The 18,366-nt window shown below is 30.8% G+C and overlaps 1 protein-coding gene across 1 annotated transcript; it reads right to left on the bottom strand.

The window, feature by feature from the left end:
• Positions 1-4,113: 4,113 nt before the first annotated feature.
• On the bottom strand, positions 4,114-9,681 carry LOC102592813 ((3S,6E)-nerolidol synthase 1-like). Its single transcript, XM_006352537.2, has 7 exons — positions 9,499-9,681; positions 8,567-8,828; positions 8,060-8,441; positions 5,459-5,677; positions 5,227-5,365; positions 4,602-4,841; positions 4,114-4,529 (listed from the first exon to the last, which is right to left on the bottom strand). The coding sequence occupies exons 1-7, from the start codon at positions 9,655-9,657 to the stop codon at positions 4,236-4,238; spliced, it is 1,695 nt and encodes a 564-aa protein (XP_006352599.1). The 5' UTR covers positions 9,658-9,681; the 3' UTR covers positions 4,114-4,235.
• Positions 9,682-18,366: the final 8,685 nt, after the last annotated feature.

Raw genomic sequence — 18,366 nt, 5'->3', positions numbered from 1 at the left:
TCAAAATTAGTGTTTAAAAAGTTAGTATTAATTAATTTAAATATTTCAGGCTCAAAACTCCTCAGACATGTATTGCATTGTGGTCCATTTAAATACACACAAATAGATTCTTTGTGGTCAAGATAGCTGTCTCTTCATGTTTTTGTACATAATGTGTGGTTTCACTTCTTTGTGGATGGAATAATATATTCAATATAGGATCAGACAAAGACATAAGTTTAAGTTTCAACATCAGTAATATCAAGGTTTTCCTACTGTGATTTATTGAAAAATTTATGCTATAGAATATAAGTTTTCCATTCATTTTTTACCGAATCAGTTCATTAAAAAAATGCATGGTGGAAAACAAATTCTGACTGAACTTGTGGGAAATTTCCTATTTTGTTTTTCATATGAAAACATTACTATTTTTCTTTTCTCACCAATTCTCAATCAAAATATCTGAGGGATAGCCACTGAACATTTTCCAATGAGAAATTATGTGGAAAAAAAGTGATTTTTAAAAAGTGTCACATGTCTAGGTCATGAAAAAAATTCAGACTTGTATGTGAAAAAGAGTGTTAATTAAATTTCTCCTTAACCTTTTTCTATGAAATGATCATACTTCTCGTAAAATAGTTACTAGTACTTTCAAAGACCTCTTTTCAGATTTGACTTTGTAACATTATCCTCCTTTTGTGGTTTATAATGTTATATATACTTATCTCCTTTATTATATTTTTTCATAATAATTTTCTTACTTATATCTTATTAATACTAAATAATTATAATTGGACTAATTTACCTAACACTACTCTATTTTTAGGGGAAATGTGCAGTTCTATGAAAGTTCCAAAATAAATCACTCATTCAATCATGATTTCATAGGAGGATTTAAAATTTCGAAGTTCTAAGTCCCAAGATAATATGGGCCAAAAAGGCCAAGACTGGGTTGAATTTAGAAGGATTTTTCCAAGGGAGGGGAAGGTTGTCAACCATCAATAAAATTCCGTCCCATATTAGTTGATTATTATACTAAATATAGTTATTTATATTAGTTAATCACCTTACTAAATCAAGAAATCATCAATTAATTTTTTTTAATGTAATATCCTTGCAATTACTTCTTTTTGAAAGAGTTCACATTTGTTTGTGAAATTTTCAAGAAGTTTTTTTAGGGGTGAATTAGTAAAGTCGTCTTTTTATTTATGATTTCTTAAGCATCGTGCAAAATGAAAAGTGATCAACTAATATGGGACGGAGGGAATAATAATGATGTACTCTGTCTCAATTAATGTGTGTTAATCGAAGTTTTGAGATTTAAATCGTTAAATTTTGATCGTAAATTTGGATATACAAATTTTAAGCTTTGCAAAATAAAATTGTATATTTAAAAGCTATGCAAAGAGTGAAGTACAGTAAATCATAATAATTAATAACTTAAATATTTAAAAGACATAAAAAAATAATCAACAAAATTTAGTTAACTTTTGAAATTCCAACTATGTGATATAAATTGGAACAAAAGGAATAGTTTAGATAAAATATGCATTCATTTTATCATCTTTAGACTTTATTTGTGAAATTCCATCGAATTTATCATTGTAAATGTGTGTGAGTGGCTCTCCTCCCTCCAACACCTAGGTATATGAGCCTATTATGGTCATATATATAAATTTCAAAATTTAATGTCTTACACATTGTTCTATTCAATAGGGTCTACTTCCAGCATGTACCACTAAATTCTTTATCACAAAAAAAGAGTCCCAACATCTAATTCATTCTCACCTACTTTATTAGCAGTGATACTTTGATAATTAAGAAAAAACATCCCCTTTTATTATTTAATCTTAATCATTTTCTTATTTTTTTTTAGCTAATCATCCACCCTGACTTTCACTTTCTGTGATAATGGAGAGTTTGATATATAAAAAAATAATTTATTTTGCTATGTTAAATTTTGATACTTCAACGACCTTTTAAGATATTAATGGTCAGATGAAGAAGGTTTTTGCGACTTTTCATTACTTTTTATTTACGATTTGTTATGATGTATTAAAAATAATAAGTTTTGCATAATTTTAAAAAAAAAAAATTGTTTACAAAAATACCCTTCACACTTTTTAGCTTTGAGAAATGTAAAATGTTTTGAGAGGGATTTGATGGGTAGTTATCTGTTATGTCATTAATCAATCTAATGCATGTGTTGAAACTTGAAATTACTTGTATTACTAATACATGAAAATTCATGATAAAAAAGTATACCAAAAAGATATAATAATACACAAAGTTAATACATGCATTATTTCCAAGCATAGGGACTAAAATAATACGAGACAAAAAAAATTCTCTTAACATAACTTGCTAAAATCAACAAATAAAAAAATAATTATTTTTAATAGAGGGACCAAATAAAAAATAAAACGGAGGAAATAACTTTTAAATATAAAAGAGTAGTATTAATTTCTTAACTTTTTTCTTTATGTTTTATTTCTTAACTATAAATTAGAAAAACAGTACCAAGTAATAAGGAGTAATATAATAGATCTACTTTTTTTTTGTTATACTACATTTGAATTTAAAGAGTCTAATTCAAAATATGAATCACGTGGATTCAACTTTCTATCTCAATATTAAATTTATTACATATTTTTCAAATTGTGAATTCAGACTTATTAGTTATTGTAAATGTAAATCTAATTAAATTATTATATCAAAATTATGCCCTACAATAAATATTGAGTTTAAAACAATTGATGTCATAATGCTACATTCACTTTTAAAGAACTTATAACCACATAATATATGTTGGTTGGGAGAGGAAGGGGCTAGCCCATGTCCTTTTTCTTTTTTATTAGTAGTAATTTATATCCTTTTTGGATTTTCTTTTTTTACCGAAGGTTTAGCTATTACAAACAACCTCTTTATCCTGTAAAAATAGAAATAAAATTTGCACAACATCATATTCTCTTTGTTCCCACTTGCAATAGTTATCAATGTATATATTTGATATTTTGAATTCAGACATTATTATTTGTGGGCTCCCTCCAAACCCTAGGTAGATGAAGCATAAATGTATAAGAGTAATTGTAGTGGTCATATGCATAAATTTTAGAAGTAAAATCTATATATAAAAGTTCTTTTCAAATAGGGTCTACTGCCAGCATAATCTATGGTACCACCAACTTGTTTTTTGTCACAAAAAAGTTCCCCAAGAATTAATTTATTTTTAATTGTTGACGAGTAGTGTCACACTAAATGTATACAATATCAAAGAACTACATAGTTCAAACATATTCTTAGCACCCTGTATGAATCAATTAAGGAAAGTATTCGGCCAAGATATTTTCTTCAACAAGGAGATAGAGAATAAGGGTGTCAATTGGGCCGACCTGTTCTATTTCGGCCCAGTAAGACCGGTCCGCTAACGGCCCGCGTCCAGTAAGCCCAGGACCGACACCTGATCCCCTTACTTAGTGGACTATGCCGGTCCGGATATTTTTTAGGGCAAATTGAGCGTTGATACATTAATCTGATGCGCGAGATACAATAATATAATATAAGCGTTGATACATTAATCTGATGCGCGAGATACAATAATATAATATAAGCGTTGATACATTAATCTGATGCGCGAGATACAATAATATAATATAAGCGTTGATACATTAATCTGATGCGCGAGATACAATAATATAATATAAGCGTTGATACATTAATCTGATGCGCGAGATACAATAATATAATATAAGCGTTGATACATTAATCTGATGCGCGAGATACAATAATATAATATAAGCGTTGATACATTAATCTGATGCGCGAGATACAATAATATAAGCGCTGATACACTAATCTGATGCGCGAAAATGAGGGACTTTGGAAATTTATAAAACTTATAGGGGATAATGGTAATAAGTAAACTAAAAGGTGAGATTTCTGTAATTTTTTCTATTTTTTATTCAGAGCCCAGTAAGGCCGGCCCGCGTACGGTAAGCCTGAGACTGACACCTGGGCCCCTTACTTAGTGGTCTGGGCTGATCTGGATACTTTTTGCTCAGAGCTCGGTAAGGCCGGCCCAGTAAGAGACTGATCGACAACGCATCGATCTGGTAAGTAAATTTTTGTGTGACGATATCAATGATTGTAAAATTAAGGAATGAACAGTTGCAACAATCATGTTCAATTTCTTTTGACAATTTTAGATTGTGGTGCTTTGTAATCAAGGGCGAGAAGGAAGTTCATGGAAAGGTAGTTCACATTGATAAATCACCATACAACATAGACTTGATATATTCTTGAAGGATAGGAAGGGATTGGTTATCATCATAACTATACATAAGAGGAACCATTCTTGCAGAATTAAGTGAAGCTTTTGAAAATGATCTTGAAGATGGACTCATTAGATGTAAATGTTCCTTGTTGAGTTTCTTCCATTCATCTTCTATTAGATTAATCACATGTTCTCTTGCCAATTCAATGGAAGTATCTTTGTTTTCCTTCATGTAACATTCTATGTATGAACCATCTTTTCCTTCTTGATCCTCATCCTGCACACACAACGCATATTCTAAAAATGATACAAACATGTCACGTGTAAAGATGAAATTTCTTTTTGTTACCTTGGCACTTCCAAGATCATCCCAAAGGCGAAGAATCGTAGCCACAGAAGAAGATATGGCTGATACATCTTCCAAATGAATAGAACTAACACCAAGACCTAAGAGATAGAACATGTGAACTAAGACTGCTTGAACTCCCGAACTAACAAGTCCATTCTTTAGGTACTCATTTGTTGATGGCACCACTCCAGAAGCAAACCATTTTGCTTCTTTTAGAAATGCATTGCACAAATTTCCCCACTAAAATTCAAAAAAAATAATAATTAACAATTATGAGTAATAATATATAATAAAGTATTGAAAATAATTTATTTGTATATATATATAATTATCTTAATTTAGACTTCTCATTTTATTATACCCTTATATCTATAAAATATTTCTTCTTTTTTTTTTGTTCAGTCGAATACGTCATATAAAATATAATAAATTTAATATTTTGAAAAATACATTAAAAAAATGACTAGTTAATAATAAGGGTAAATTAGAAACTAAGTGATAAATTATCTCTTGAACTAAGTGATATATAAGTAAACTAAGTGATATATAAGTAAAAATAAACATCTATTTTTAAAAGTGAACGAAAAGGGTATCAAAGCAAATAAAACATGTGAATATATAGTACCGTATTCCGTAGATTTTGAGTGGGGTTTTGTCCATAGATTTTGTAGATATTATAGCCAACGGAATTAATTGTATTATAAAGAGCCTTGTAAGGTGATCTCATGTATTCTGGTAGGTCCACCATGGCGCTCAATTCCCACCTAAAATAATAATAGCCTTTAAGGTTATGGACCAACAAAAAAAAAATAACGACGTTTTACACAATCAGATCATTTTTATCTCAAATAAAATACCTATTGACGGCTTGAGTGAAAAGGGTTAACTCTTCAATAGTCCCATAAACATCAAAGATATCATCAATGACATAAACAAAAGAGATGCATTTTGCTAGTTCAATTCTTTGTTGTGACATTCTTGGATCTTGAAGGACTGCCATTGACCAAGTATACCATTTTAATGGTTGATCTCTCAAAAGCTTCAATTCTTCAGCTAAACCGAGACTTTTCCACCACCTATGTATGTATACATATATATCATAAGAAGATTAAATTGTTTATATATATATATAGATAGTATAAAGATTTTGAATATTATATATTAACGGAAAGAAGAAAGATTTGAATCAAGACCTCCATATTCTAAATAGTGAGAAAGACATTTTGATATTCAATCGAGACCTTGTAGGAACTTGTGATCAGTAGGGGCGGAGCTAGAAGTTTGGGTCTGGATTCGATTAAATCCAATAAAATTTGCTCAAATAGTGTGTTAGTATTAAGAATTTTATTACATATGGATAAATATTAAGTTTAGAACCTAATTTATTAACACTTGAAATCGTCATTTTAAATTCAAAACCCATAAGGTTAAAATTCTGATTTTGTCTCTGGTGATTAGTGCTTTTAAACTTGTTTGTAGCATGTAAATTGTCTTATTTTAGGTTATTAATTCAATTTTTTAATAACCTATAGCTTTTTGAGTTTAATTTTATATGTAAAGATAGTTAAAGGATTTTTGTAACATCAAGTCCCCTAAAAATGAGATCAATAACCTAGAAAGTGAAATAAGTTACCTATTATAATAAGTTAAAATATAATGATGGTATCAAACTCCTTTATAGTCGATATCAGTATAAATAAGTTAAATGCTTAATTATAGGTAATCTGATGGTGTAAAACTCTTATATTGTTAGGGGTCGTTTGGTTACTGTATAAGAGACATCTTATTCATGTATAAAAAGTTGACATTAGCTTTACTGTGTTTGGTAGAAGTTTTGTGTTAGGTATAAAAGTCAGCATAACTTATACCACGTTTGGTTGGTAAGAATTTAAATGTTGTATAAAAGTTATTCATGTATTAATTTATACGGTGTTTGGTTGCATTTTTATAGTCCTACATAATTAATACCAACATAACTTATGAGGGAATCTATGTATAAAGTTATGCAGGGTAGAAGGTGGAATAAGTTATGTGGGTATTAGTTATACATGTATTAAAATGATAGATTACATATTTACCCTATTAATTTATTTTTTATTTTTTAATTGGAAACTTTATTGTTTCCTATATACGTTTGTTGTTTTTATTTCTTTTTATATATAGATTATTTTCATTTCTTTTAATTTATTTTATTTTATTTTATTTGGAAACTTTACTGTATTCCTATCTACGTTTGTTATTTTTATTTCTTTTTATATATAGACTATTTTCAATTTTTTTTTTATACATTTACCGTTTTTAGATTTATGCAAATATAAATATTTTTTTAATATTAGAGATTTGATTGTATATTTTTTGACGGTACATATGCTAATCAAATATTAGCATTATGCTGGAGTTGTTCTATCAGTTTAGGATTTTTTTGTTTCCAAATTAGATTATTTCTAGTTGTTTTTGTTTTGTCTATTTTGTTGACCGACTTGGTCACTCTTGGACCTTGTTTGGACACATTTTTATTTGATGAATAAATGGACATGGTCCAATGTTGATTAAAAAAAATAAAAAATATTAGCATTGTATATTATTCAATATATTCCACATTTTATTAAAATGTATTATTATTTTGTAAATAATATATATTAATAATTTACTACAAGTTTAATATAATAGTTAATAATTCATGTATTGTAATCTCTACATAACTAAATAATACCTACATAACTAATATCCACATAGCTAATACCCGCATAACTAAACCCTGCATAACTAAACCCTGCATAATTAATACATGCATAACTAAACCCTGCATAACTAAACCCTGCATAATTAATACATGCATAACTAAACCCTGCATAACTAAACCCTGCATAATTAATACATGCATAACTAAACCCTGCATAACTAAACCCTGCATAATTAATACATGCATAACTAAACCCTGCATAACTAAACCCTGCATAATTAATACATGCATAACTAAACCCTGCATAACTAAACCCTGCATAATTAATACATGCATAACTAAACCCTGCATAACTAAACCCTGCATAATTAATACATGCATAACTAAACCCTGCATAACTAAACCCTGCATAATTAATACATGCATAACTAAACCCTGCATAACTAAACCCTGCATAATTAATACATGCATAACTAAACCCTGCATAACTAAACCCTGCATAATTAATACATGCATAACTAAACCCTGCATAACTAAACCCTGCATAATTAATACATGCATAACTAAACCCTGCATAACTAAACCCTGCATAATTAATACATGCATAACTAAACCCTGCATAACTAAACCCTGCATAATTAATACATGCATAACTAAACCCTGCATAACTAATACCTGCATAACTAAACCCTGTATAACTAATACCTGCATAACTCTAACCAGTAACCAACCGGCCCCTTAGTGTATAATAGTTAAATTCAACTAATTAATATACCTGGAAACTTGAGCCAATTCATGTTGATGTATCTCTTTTGTTATGGAGTAGTCCATATTTGCCAATTCTTGTAAGGTGCTTCTTCCCCATCCATTAATTCCCTTAAAGTTATTGATGAAGCTTTTGGCCTTGCAACTTGCTAAACTCTTATGGTATGGATACTTCAATGTTTCTTTAATAATTCTAGCTTCATCACATGAGTCACTATTTGCAAGACATGCATTTAGGTGCTCACCACTATAATTTGCAACTTCATCAAGTATGTGTTCACCTTCTACACCAAGTTGTGATGCTTCATATAGATCAATTAATCCATTTACATCTTGGCTAAGGTTTAATCCAAATGTCCCATCATCATTGTTCTTGAATCTTTTAAATACATCTGCCCAATGCAATATAAGGTTGTTAGATTAAAATATTTCAAATCGAGGATTAACTTTTATATACAATGTGAATGTAGTACTACAATAATTTAGATATATTGGACTTCAATGGAAATCCAATTACCTGCTGACACGTGGTAACCTTCTTGTCTCAAAAGTCTGAAACAAAGTGAAATATCATGATGGTTTTGATATTTGTAAAAACAAGCACTTTGCTCATATTCCTTTTGTAAAATTGATTGAATCTCTTGTTGAAAATGGTGTTCAACTCCCATACGTTGAAGTGCATCCACTAAAACAAGATTGTTAGTACTATTTATTTGTGTCCCTAGTGCATACTTTACATCCTTCACAAGTAGTCCAAATTTGGTACTATTGAATCCATCCTGCATTAGTAAGTATTTTCTTAGTATAAAAAAAATGGAAAAATACTATTTATGGTGCATCTTTCCCCTTAGTATTATTAGTAGTAAGGTTATCAAAAGGATTTTTGATTGGGCGGATACTTTGCAATATTGTGCCAATTCAAGTTTTGAACTTTGCAGACTTGCTTTATAATTTGTTTTCTACTGAATTACATGATTGATTTAACTTAATAGTGCAACGGTATGGTATTGACACTCCTTTATTGGAAATTACATCGTATAAATAGGTTTCCTTATATATATATATATATACCCCGCGCGCGTTATGAATTTTTTTCAAAAATTTGTATCGTTTAATGATACTATGTGAATGGCTAGAAAAATATGACTAGAAAAGACAACCACGATACAAAAGATATTATTTCATCTCCTAATTGGCTTCTTCATATTCACACGTTTATAATATTTTTAGATTCTATTACAAAAATTCACATTTTGAAACAACCTAAAATCATAAACTTTGGAGGAAAAGGTTTGAGAAATGTTATGTCTCAACCTACTTCAATCTTTTAACTTATATACACAGATGATATATTTCATGTATGATTGTAATTTACATAAGTTTTTAAAAAGCTAATATAATAGGGTAAAATTATTTTATATTGTCAATTTATAAAAGTTAAAATCTTACGTAATAGTAGCTCGTTTGAAGATGAGAAGTTTCTTTAAAAAGATCTTCTTGAACATCCCATTTGTTAGAGCTTCTGCATGAAACTTGAATACTTCTTTTGCTTCCAATTTGGCATAGACATAATTGTGAAGGGGAGAAAGCTATAGTAATATTTGCCATGAAAGATAATTTCTTATAAATATTTTGTAGATTTTTTGTTTGATGAAATAACAATTGGAACCTCTCTATTTATAATAATAGCTACATATAACATATCAAGTGTACGTTAAGGTGCTGGAAGATTCTTGGAAAATTTTATATGTGATTGGAAGTATTTTGTATTTTTAAAAAAATTTTGGGCTCACTTAAAATTCTAACAAATAAACTAGAAATGTTTCATTGATCATTCCACCAAAATCGAACTTTGATTTGCAACGTTTTTCACTCCTTGATCTACAAAATTCAAGCCCAATTTTATTTCTTCATAATTGTCATGATTATTGAATTTGAAAGAGCGTTGCAGTAATTTCTTGCAATTTAATAGCTATAGTATGAATATTTATCATTGAGATAAAGTGTATGTTTGAAACGATAATTTATTTTTATTATATGATTTTATTATGGTCATGGTGTGGCCAGTTAAATATCTTTTTGATTTTCTGTAACAAATTCTTTAGTGCTGTTCCAAAAAAGGACGAAAAATAGTGGTTAAAAAATCAGACTATTTTAGGTAGACCCTACATTGACATTTAATTAATTTTAAGGTATAAAAGAATTCAAATATACATCCAACTATGATTAAATTTCATCTATACAAATTTACAATAATATGAAATTATCTAAGATTAATTATTTATTGATTTCCAAAAGTTGATTATTATAATTATTTTTTCTAAAGAAGTTGATCTAATGAGGTCGGTATTTATATTTATTTTTTTAATAAATATCTCGATTTGATAAAAAATAATTCTTTTTCATCAATGATACCAGCCTCCATGAGGTCAAGTTTTATCGACTTCCATTGGAAAGGAGTTGAATTCCCTTCCAAGATCAACTAATATTGCGGTTTTCTTTTTGAATTTTTTTGGAAGTAGTTTTTAATTTTTTACCCTCCCTAGGAGCTCCCATCCCTTTTTGCACCCTTGGTGACTCGACTCGCAACCTTCTGGTTGGAAGTGATGGGTGCTTACCATCCGAGCAACTCCCTCTCGTCTTTTTTGGAAGTAGTTATTTCGTAAGAAGTTATTAAAAATTGTTTTTTTTTTTGCTTTGAACGGAGGAATTTTATTTATGATAATTAAGAATCATCCAATAAGTATATTTTGACTATGTATCATAGGAAACAAAGAGAATAATGTGCTGGCAATATCTTGGCTATCTGATTAAATTCCCTTACAACTGTATATATAGGATTAGAACTAGTACAATTACGTTAGGTTGTCATTTTCCTAAGCAATAACCTTTAGACACCTGTATAGGAAAATGTTTTCTTTCTTTTATTTTTTGTAATCCTAAACTTGTATAAATAGAGGAGCAATGAAGGCAATAAGATTCCCAATTTCATCTTTCATTATTTTTTTACAGTTCAAGAACTTTTTTATTTCTTTCTTTAATTACTGAATGAAGAAATAAGTAAAATACAAGAATGTCAACATAGAGAACAAGTGTGAGACATATTTACAACAAATTTTTGCACATAAGTATCACGTGTTAGTGACGACCATACTTTTAGTGAAGTGGTTCAAAAAAATACGAAAGTAAGCCTACGATAAATAAATTATATATGTTTTTATCGAAAAGATTTGAACATGTCAAATCTATCTAGCTTCGCCCTGGTATGCAATGGGTAATCTCTGTAACATGCTTCTACCAAAGAAGTAAAACTCGACCATCATTTCAGTTAAGTAGCTCATAGATATAGAATACGAACGATTGAGAGTTCTTGCTAAAAAAAAGGTAGGATTGTTTGCAATCGAACTGAATAATACAAATTAAAAAAAAGTTATTGATTTATTGATAATGAATTATTGGTTTAGTAGTTTAGATAACAATTTTGATTTTTTTAATTATCAATTTTTAACGGTTTAAGATTTTTTCTTAGTAGGTTAACCATAACCTAATAGTAAATTAATAAATTATATTTATCATTCGATATATGAAGTCTTTGACTTAGGGTTTAGTTTCATACTTTTATTTTTTGTTGTCTCAAACTCTCAGTTATTTTACAATGTATTAGTATTTGCTTTTGAGCAAGATACAATCTATCAACTCATGTACTTGATTCATTTGGTGTAAGTTTTGGGTCGTGGGTCACCCATGTGGACCGACCCGACCCAATCTTTTTCATGCCTTATCCAAATTAATTAATTAATAATTAATTGAATAAATCCTTTTAAAGGATAAGGCAGAACAGTTACAAAGTAACTGTTCAACCTCTCTTTTAAAAGACTCCTAATGGGAGTGTTTTAAAGTGAATGTGAAAAGGTGTAAGTAAAGAGAGGAGAACGTGTGAAACAGAAAACCAAAATAAGCATTCAGTAAGAAACAAAGAATTGAGTTTCTGAGACAAATCAATCGGTACATAGCAGAAGACTTCTAGTTTGTGAATAGATCTTTGTTTCCCAGTGATTCAAAGACGGACTTGAGTGCAATCATGTCAAAGAAGCAGATCAACGACTTCTGCTGCAAATTACAAGGTACATAGCTTGTTGTTGAATACCTTAATATTCCTTCAATGGTATAAGAGCCATTGTTTATGATCCCATCATGTGCTGCGTATTTGAAAATTCACTGTCTATGTTTATAAGAAATAAAATAGATTCTATGTCTTTTAAAATCAGTGAATAAAAAAAATAAATTGAATGATGATAATTTTCATGATGCTTAGATGTGTATTAATTTTATGTGAAATAGGATTCAGAATCCTATTTGATTTTCAATCATAAAATAGATAGGATTTTTTGTCCTACTAAGAAAGAAATTCTATTTTTAATACTGCTTCTGTTTAATAGCAATCTAAAAATAGAATGTACGATGTTTGGGTGGAATTTTTTTTATTTTTTATAATCTGCTCGTGCTTAACTTTCCGAAAACATATATAATGGAAAAACGGAATTATAATGAGTGAGATACAAATTATTAAAAAAAATGGATATTTTTTTCTGTGTTCCCAAAAAACTGCATCTGTCTAGAGCAATCTGAAAATTCGCTATGCAGTTTTTGGGTGGAAACTTATTTTTTTTATGATTTGCTCATTTTAAGCTTTCTGAAAACATATTATAATAAGGAAGCCCACTTAAAACGAGCAAGATATGAATTTTTCAACAAATAACTGGAAAAAAAATGCTTTTTTAAAAAAAAAAAAATTTATTGAGATTAGTGTCCTATTTAGGATTTTTTTTTTATATGTCCCCTTTTAGAATCTTATTGTTCTTGAGTATTAGTTTAATCCTTATGTTCCTTGAACAATTCCTTGCCTTTTACGAAAATTTGTAACATATGTTGTCGCATTAAATGGTATTAACCATATTTTCGCTTTGTTCCCATTTCAGATATGGTTGAACGGAAACATGCTCAAACTACTCCAAGTGGGAGTTCTCAAAGTCGAGAAAAGGGACAAACTAGAAGAGTAAGTCGTCGTAAGACATGTTTTCGAGGGCGTGAAATCGTACAGATTGGTGTCCCAAGGGCGACACAAAATCAGTCAAGGAACTAAAGGGCTATTCGAATGGGAAAAAAGAAAAAAATTAAGGAGTTTGAGTCATTACAGATGTCCCCTAATACGTCAGCACGTGATTTTATTCACCTTTTTGAAATAAAATGGGTTGAACTAGCTGATTATAAGGAAATTTCATATTGGAGATCCTTAGCTTATTTCACAGACGCTCTCCGTGAACCTTGGGGTCGTAGATTGACTAATGTTTATCATGACATTTGGCCCAGTCAACCTTTTAGGGTTTACATTAGTTGTCTTGAAGACTTATGGGAGGATTTTAGTCTTTGAATTACTTGTAACCTTTTGTTGCTTATTTGCTTTTCAAGATATGAATTATGTAGTTTGTTTTTCTCTCAAATTATGTTATTAGACTTAAAAATCCTTGTTATCAAAGTCTTCAATATATTAAATATACACATTAAGAAATTAGATTTGAATCTTGATTAAATATTTAGTTTGTAGATGATGATTGGATGCATATGTGTCTTTTCGATTTTACATTAAATATGAAATCTTTATGAGAATTAATTTGCTTAAATGTGTATGTCACATTGCATAATTGATTAAAATTACTTGCCTAATTATATGTCAATAACAGACATGGCATCAAAAGTATCATTGTTAGACTTAAACAAAGGTAGAAAAACTTAACGGTGATAATTACGACATCTGGAGTCGTAAAATATGGTATGTTATTGGAAGAGCAAAATGCTTTGGAAGGTATAAATCATGTTTTGAATGAACCAGAAGAGGGCAATACTGCACAACACAGAAGGGGTCTTGAAGCTTACAAAGCTTGGAAGAAGGCTAACTCCACTGCACGTGGAATAATAGTTAGTTCTGTAGTTGATGATCTCATACATGAATGTGAGGAATTTTCTACTGCTTATGCAATGTGGGCACATCTGCGAGGAATGTATAGGGGTACGTCTGTAACCCACCTCCGACAGTTGACTATCAAATTTGACACTTACAAAAAACGTCATGATCAAAATATCAAACAACACCTTAGGGTGATGTCAAACATGATAGCTCAACTCAAGAGTGCTGGCCATGTTCTTTCAGATCAACAACAAGTTCAAGCAGTGATTCGGTCTCTTCCCAATAATTGGAACATTTGAAGGTTAACTTGACCCATAATGATAGCATCAAAACCTTTTCTGATATTGCACGCTATGTTAAACTTGAAAATGAGCGCCTTGGTGCTGCTAAAGCTGCTTCTAATGCCTTTGTGGCAGAGTCAAATGGTACAAAATCTTCAGGTTTCAAGCGCAAGAAAAATTGGAAAAGAAATGAAAAAGACAAAGAGACTGGAGAAGGACCCTCTAAGTAAAAGAATAAGCCAAACTCCAAGAAAGGAAAATGGTTTTTCAAGAAGAGAGACAAGAGTAAAATGAAGTGCTACAATTGCCAAGAATTAGGGCATTTTGCTCGTAAATGTACCGAGCCTAAAAGGTAGCATTTCTAAACGCATCTCTAAGTGCTACATATGTTTCTAGCACTTCTTTACTAACTGAATCTTATCCTATGTAGATTGTAGACTCAGGATCCACCGACCACGTGAGTCGAGATAGAGAGGCGTTTGTGGAGTTTCGTCGAGTTTCATCTAAATCAAGGTGGATCTACGTAGGAAATAATGCTATGCTTGAAGTCAAAGGTATAGGCACTTCTAAAGTAGACTTGCGTGGTGGCCGTTCCTTGATGTTGCATGACGTCCTATATACTCCAGAGATTCGACGAAATTTATTGTCTGTGTCTGTTCTTTTAGACGTTGGTTTTGATTTATTTTTTAGTTGTAATGGTGTTAGAGTAACTCTAGATAATGTTTTATATGGTTTTGGACATCGTTATGATCGTTTTATCATATTATATTGTAATCCTTCAACTTATGACTATTATGTTGACCGTTGTGTAATGGCATCTTATTCAAGTAACAATGATGTTGATATTATTACATGGCATGCTAAATTAGGTCACATAGGGCAAGATCGAATGAATAGATTGGCAAAAGAAGGGCATTTAGGTTCTTTCACCAAAATTGAAATGCCAACTTGTGAAAATTGTCTTGCTGGAAAGATTACGTGTAAATCATTTGGAAAGGCTAAGAGACCTGAGTTCCCACTTCAATTAATTCATTCTGTTATTTGTGGTCCAATGAATGTAAGGGCAAGGTCTGGTGCTACATATTTCATTACATTTATTAATGATTTCACGCGTTTTGGTTATGTCTATTTGATTTCTCATAAATCTAAAGCACTTGAATGCTTTAAAAGATATTTGAATGAAGTTGAAAATCAATTAGATAAAAGCATAAAAGTTTTAAGAACCGATCGAGGACATGAATATTTGTCAAAACAATTTGAAGAATTATGTACTGAAAAGGGTATTATCAGACAATTAACTACTCCTTAAACACCTCAACAAAATGGTGTAGCTGAAAGAAGGAATAGAACATTATTAGACATGACAAGATCAATGATGGCGCAGGCAAATTTGTCTATCTCTTTCTGGGAAGATGCATTATTCACTGCAGCTTACATATTGAACATAGTGCCTTCTAAATCAGTGTCTTCCACTCCTTATGAACTTTGGACTGGTCATAAAACAACCTGAATGATCTACGACCGTGGGGTTGTGCGACATATATTAAAGATCATTTTGGTGAGTTTGGTAAACTAAGTCCAGAAGGAAAGAAATGTATCTTTATAAGGTACTCTGAACGCTCTAAAGAATATGTGTTCATCGATGAACTGGAGGATGGAAGTATTACTGAAATTGTATCATGAGATGTTAGATTTTTGGAAAATGATTTTCCCAAAAAGGGTGAAATAGGTGAAGTTGAGCCTCTGCACGAAATGTTGAATTCAGAAGATCAGGTAATGTTGTCAAACATACTTGATAATTCAATGGATCAAGAAATGATTCCTGGTTTGAGTGGGAGTTATGAATCTCAAAATCCTATAGAGGAATCTGAACTTCAAATACGTAAGAGTACAAGAAAAGGTGTACCTAAACGATCTTATGAGATTGAGGATTATGTTTTCTTGGTATCTCCCACAGAATTGGATGAACTTAATTCTGGAATTAGAGTCCATGAAAACCAATAAAGTATATGATCTAGTTGACCTTCCTAAGGAATGTAAAGCTATTGGGAATAAATGGATTCTTAAAGTTAAACGTAAATCGGATGGGTCAATAGAAAGACACAAAACACGATTGGTGGCAAAAGGTTTTACTCAAGAAGTTGGAATAGACTATGAGGAAACTTTTTCACCAATTGTGAAGTTTTACTTCCATACGATTACTTTTAGCTATTGTTGCACGTTTTAGATCTAGAATTACACCAAATGGATGTGAAGACCGCTTTTCTCAATGGAGAATTAAACGAGGAAATTTACATGGAACAACCAGTAGATTTCTTTGTTAAAGGTCAAGAAAAGAAAGTATGTAAATTGAGAAGATCAATTTATGGCCTAAAGCAATCTTCAAGACAGTGGTATCTAAAATTTCATAAGGAGGTGCTGTCATTTGATTTCACCATGATCGATGAAGACCATTGCATCTATGTGAAAAAGTCCAATGGAAATTTTGTAATCCTTTCTCTTTACGTAGATGATATTTTATTAGCTGGAAATAATTTGGAGTATGTGAAAAACTGTCAAGTCATGGCTTTCAAAATCGTTTGATATGAAAGATATGGGTGAAACAGATAATATATTGGGTGTTATGATCCAAATAAATCGTTCCAAGAAATTTTTGAGTTTATCTCAAGAAACTTATATAAAGAAAATATTGGAACGTTTTTGAAAGAATAGTTGCAAATCCATGGATACTCCTGTAGCAAGGGGTGAAACTTTAAGCCTTGAAATGTGTCCAAAGACTGAAAAAGAAAAGGAAGACATGTCTCGAGTTACTTATTCTAGTGATGTCGGGAATTTGATGTATGTTATGATGTGTACTCGCCCAGACATTTGTTATGCCGTGAGCCTAGTTAGCAGGTATCAATCCAATCCTGGAAGAGATCATTGGATAGCAGAAAAAAGAATATTTCGATACCTGAGGGGAACTGCATATCATACACTGTGTTATAATGGATCTGATTTATTCATAAGAGGTTATACAGATGCAGATTGGGCTGGTGACCGGGATGATAGAAAATTAACATCCGGTTATGCTTTCTTACTAAATGGTGGTGCTATTTCATGGAAAAGTAAGAAGCAAACTTGCATATCTCTTTCAACCATGGAATCTAAATTTGTGACTTGTGCGTCTGCAGTACAAGAAGCAGTTTGGTTAAAGAGATTCTTTGAGCATTTGAATATTGCAAAGAATTCTATGGGTCCCATGATTCTAAATTATGATAGTCAAGCAGTTATCGCGTACACGAAGGATCCTAAGTATCACAGTAAGACCAAACACATTGACATCAAGTATAACTTTGTGAGAGACATAGTGGCAAATAGAGAAATAACTTTACAATACATTCCTACACATGAAATGATAGCTGATCCTTTTACGAAGGCCATCTCTAGAGACTTGTTTGAAAAACATGTTAAGGCTCTAGGTTTGCGTAGGATTTTATGATATTTCATTGTTGTAAAATGACTTGATTGTTATAATATTCTCTTATATATAAAACTATTGAATTTATGTTCAAATGTAGTATGCATGCGATATTTTATAAAGAAATAAAGAGTGTCGAACAAGTCACGAGATTGGCCCTCTCACACGAGCAATCGCCTCTTACGTCGGGTGTCGTGAAGAGATGAGTTTCACCACCATTTTATGACTTGTTTTGCGATCCTGACAAAAGTTTCTCCACGAAAATAAGTTTAAGGATCACTGAAGAGAGAAACTAGGGTTAAACATCTGGAGATGTTTAGACCAAGGTCTGTACGATGTTGAATAATCAAAAGAATGAGACATATACACCAATCTAAGGTGTAAACATCATAGCACATGTTTCATACCACGTGTGTCAAGCGATCAATGGGTCAATGAAAGAATATTCCCTGCTTCTTCATTGTGTGAGACCCAGAAAAGTTAAAATGACTTTTTCAATGAAATACCCTTTGACCTTTTGCTTGTTTCTTGAAGCTTCAAATCGGTGTTGCTACTTTAGCATGTTACTAATAGCCATGAGCGATTCGGCAATGCAGTACATGTCTAGGAAA

Source organism: Solanum tuberosum, unplaced genomic scaffold (assembly GCF_000226075.1).
Source record: "Solanum tuberosum cultivar DM 1-3 516 R44 unplaced genomic scaffold, SolTub_3.0 scf00149, whole genome shotgun sequence".
Taxonomy (NCBI): domain Eukaryota; kingdom Viridiplantae; phylum Streptophyta; class Magnoliopsida; order Solanales; family Solanaceae; genus Solanum; species Solanum tuberosum.
This window is presented reverse-complemented; position numbering and strand designations above follow the sequence as displayed.

Coding starts and splice junctions, on each gene's coding strand:
- LOC102592813 (XM_006352537.2), bottom strand. CDS start 9,657: ATGGCAAATATTACTATAGCTTTCTCCCCTTCACAATTATGTCTATGC. Junction 8,829..9,498: donor TTCAAACGAGCTACTATTAC/GTAAGATTTTAA, acceptor TTACTAATGCAG/GATGGATTCAATAGTACCAA. Junction 8,442..8,566: donor AGGTTACCACGTGTCAGCAG/GTAATTGGATTT, acceptor TGCATTGGGCAG/ATGTATTTAAAAGATTCAAG.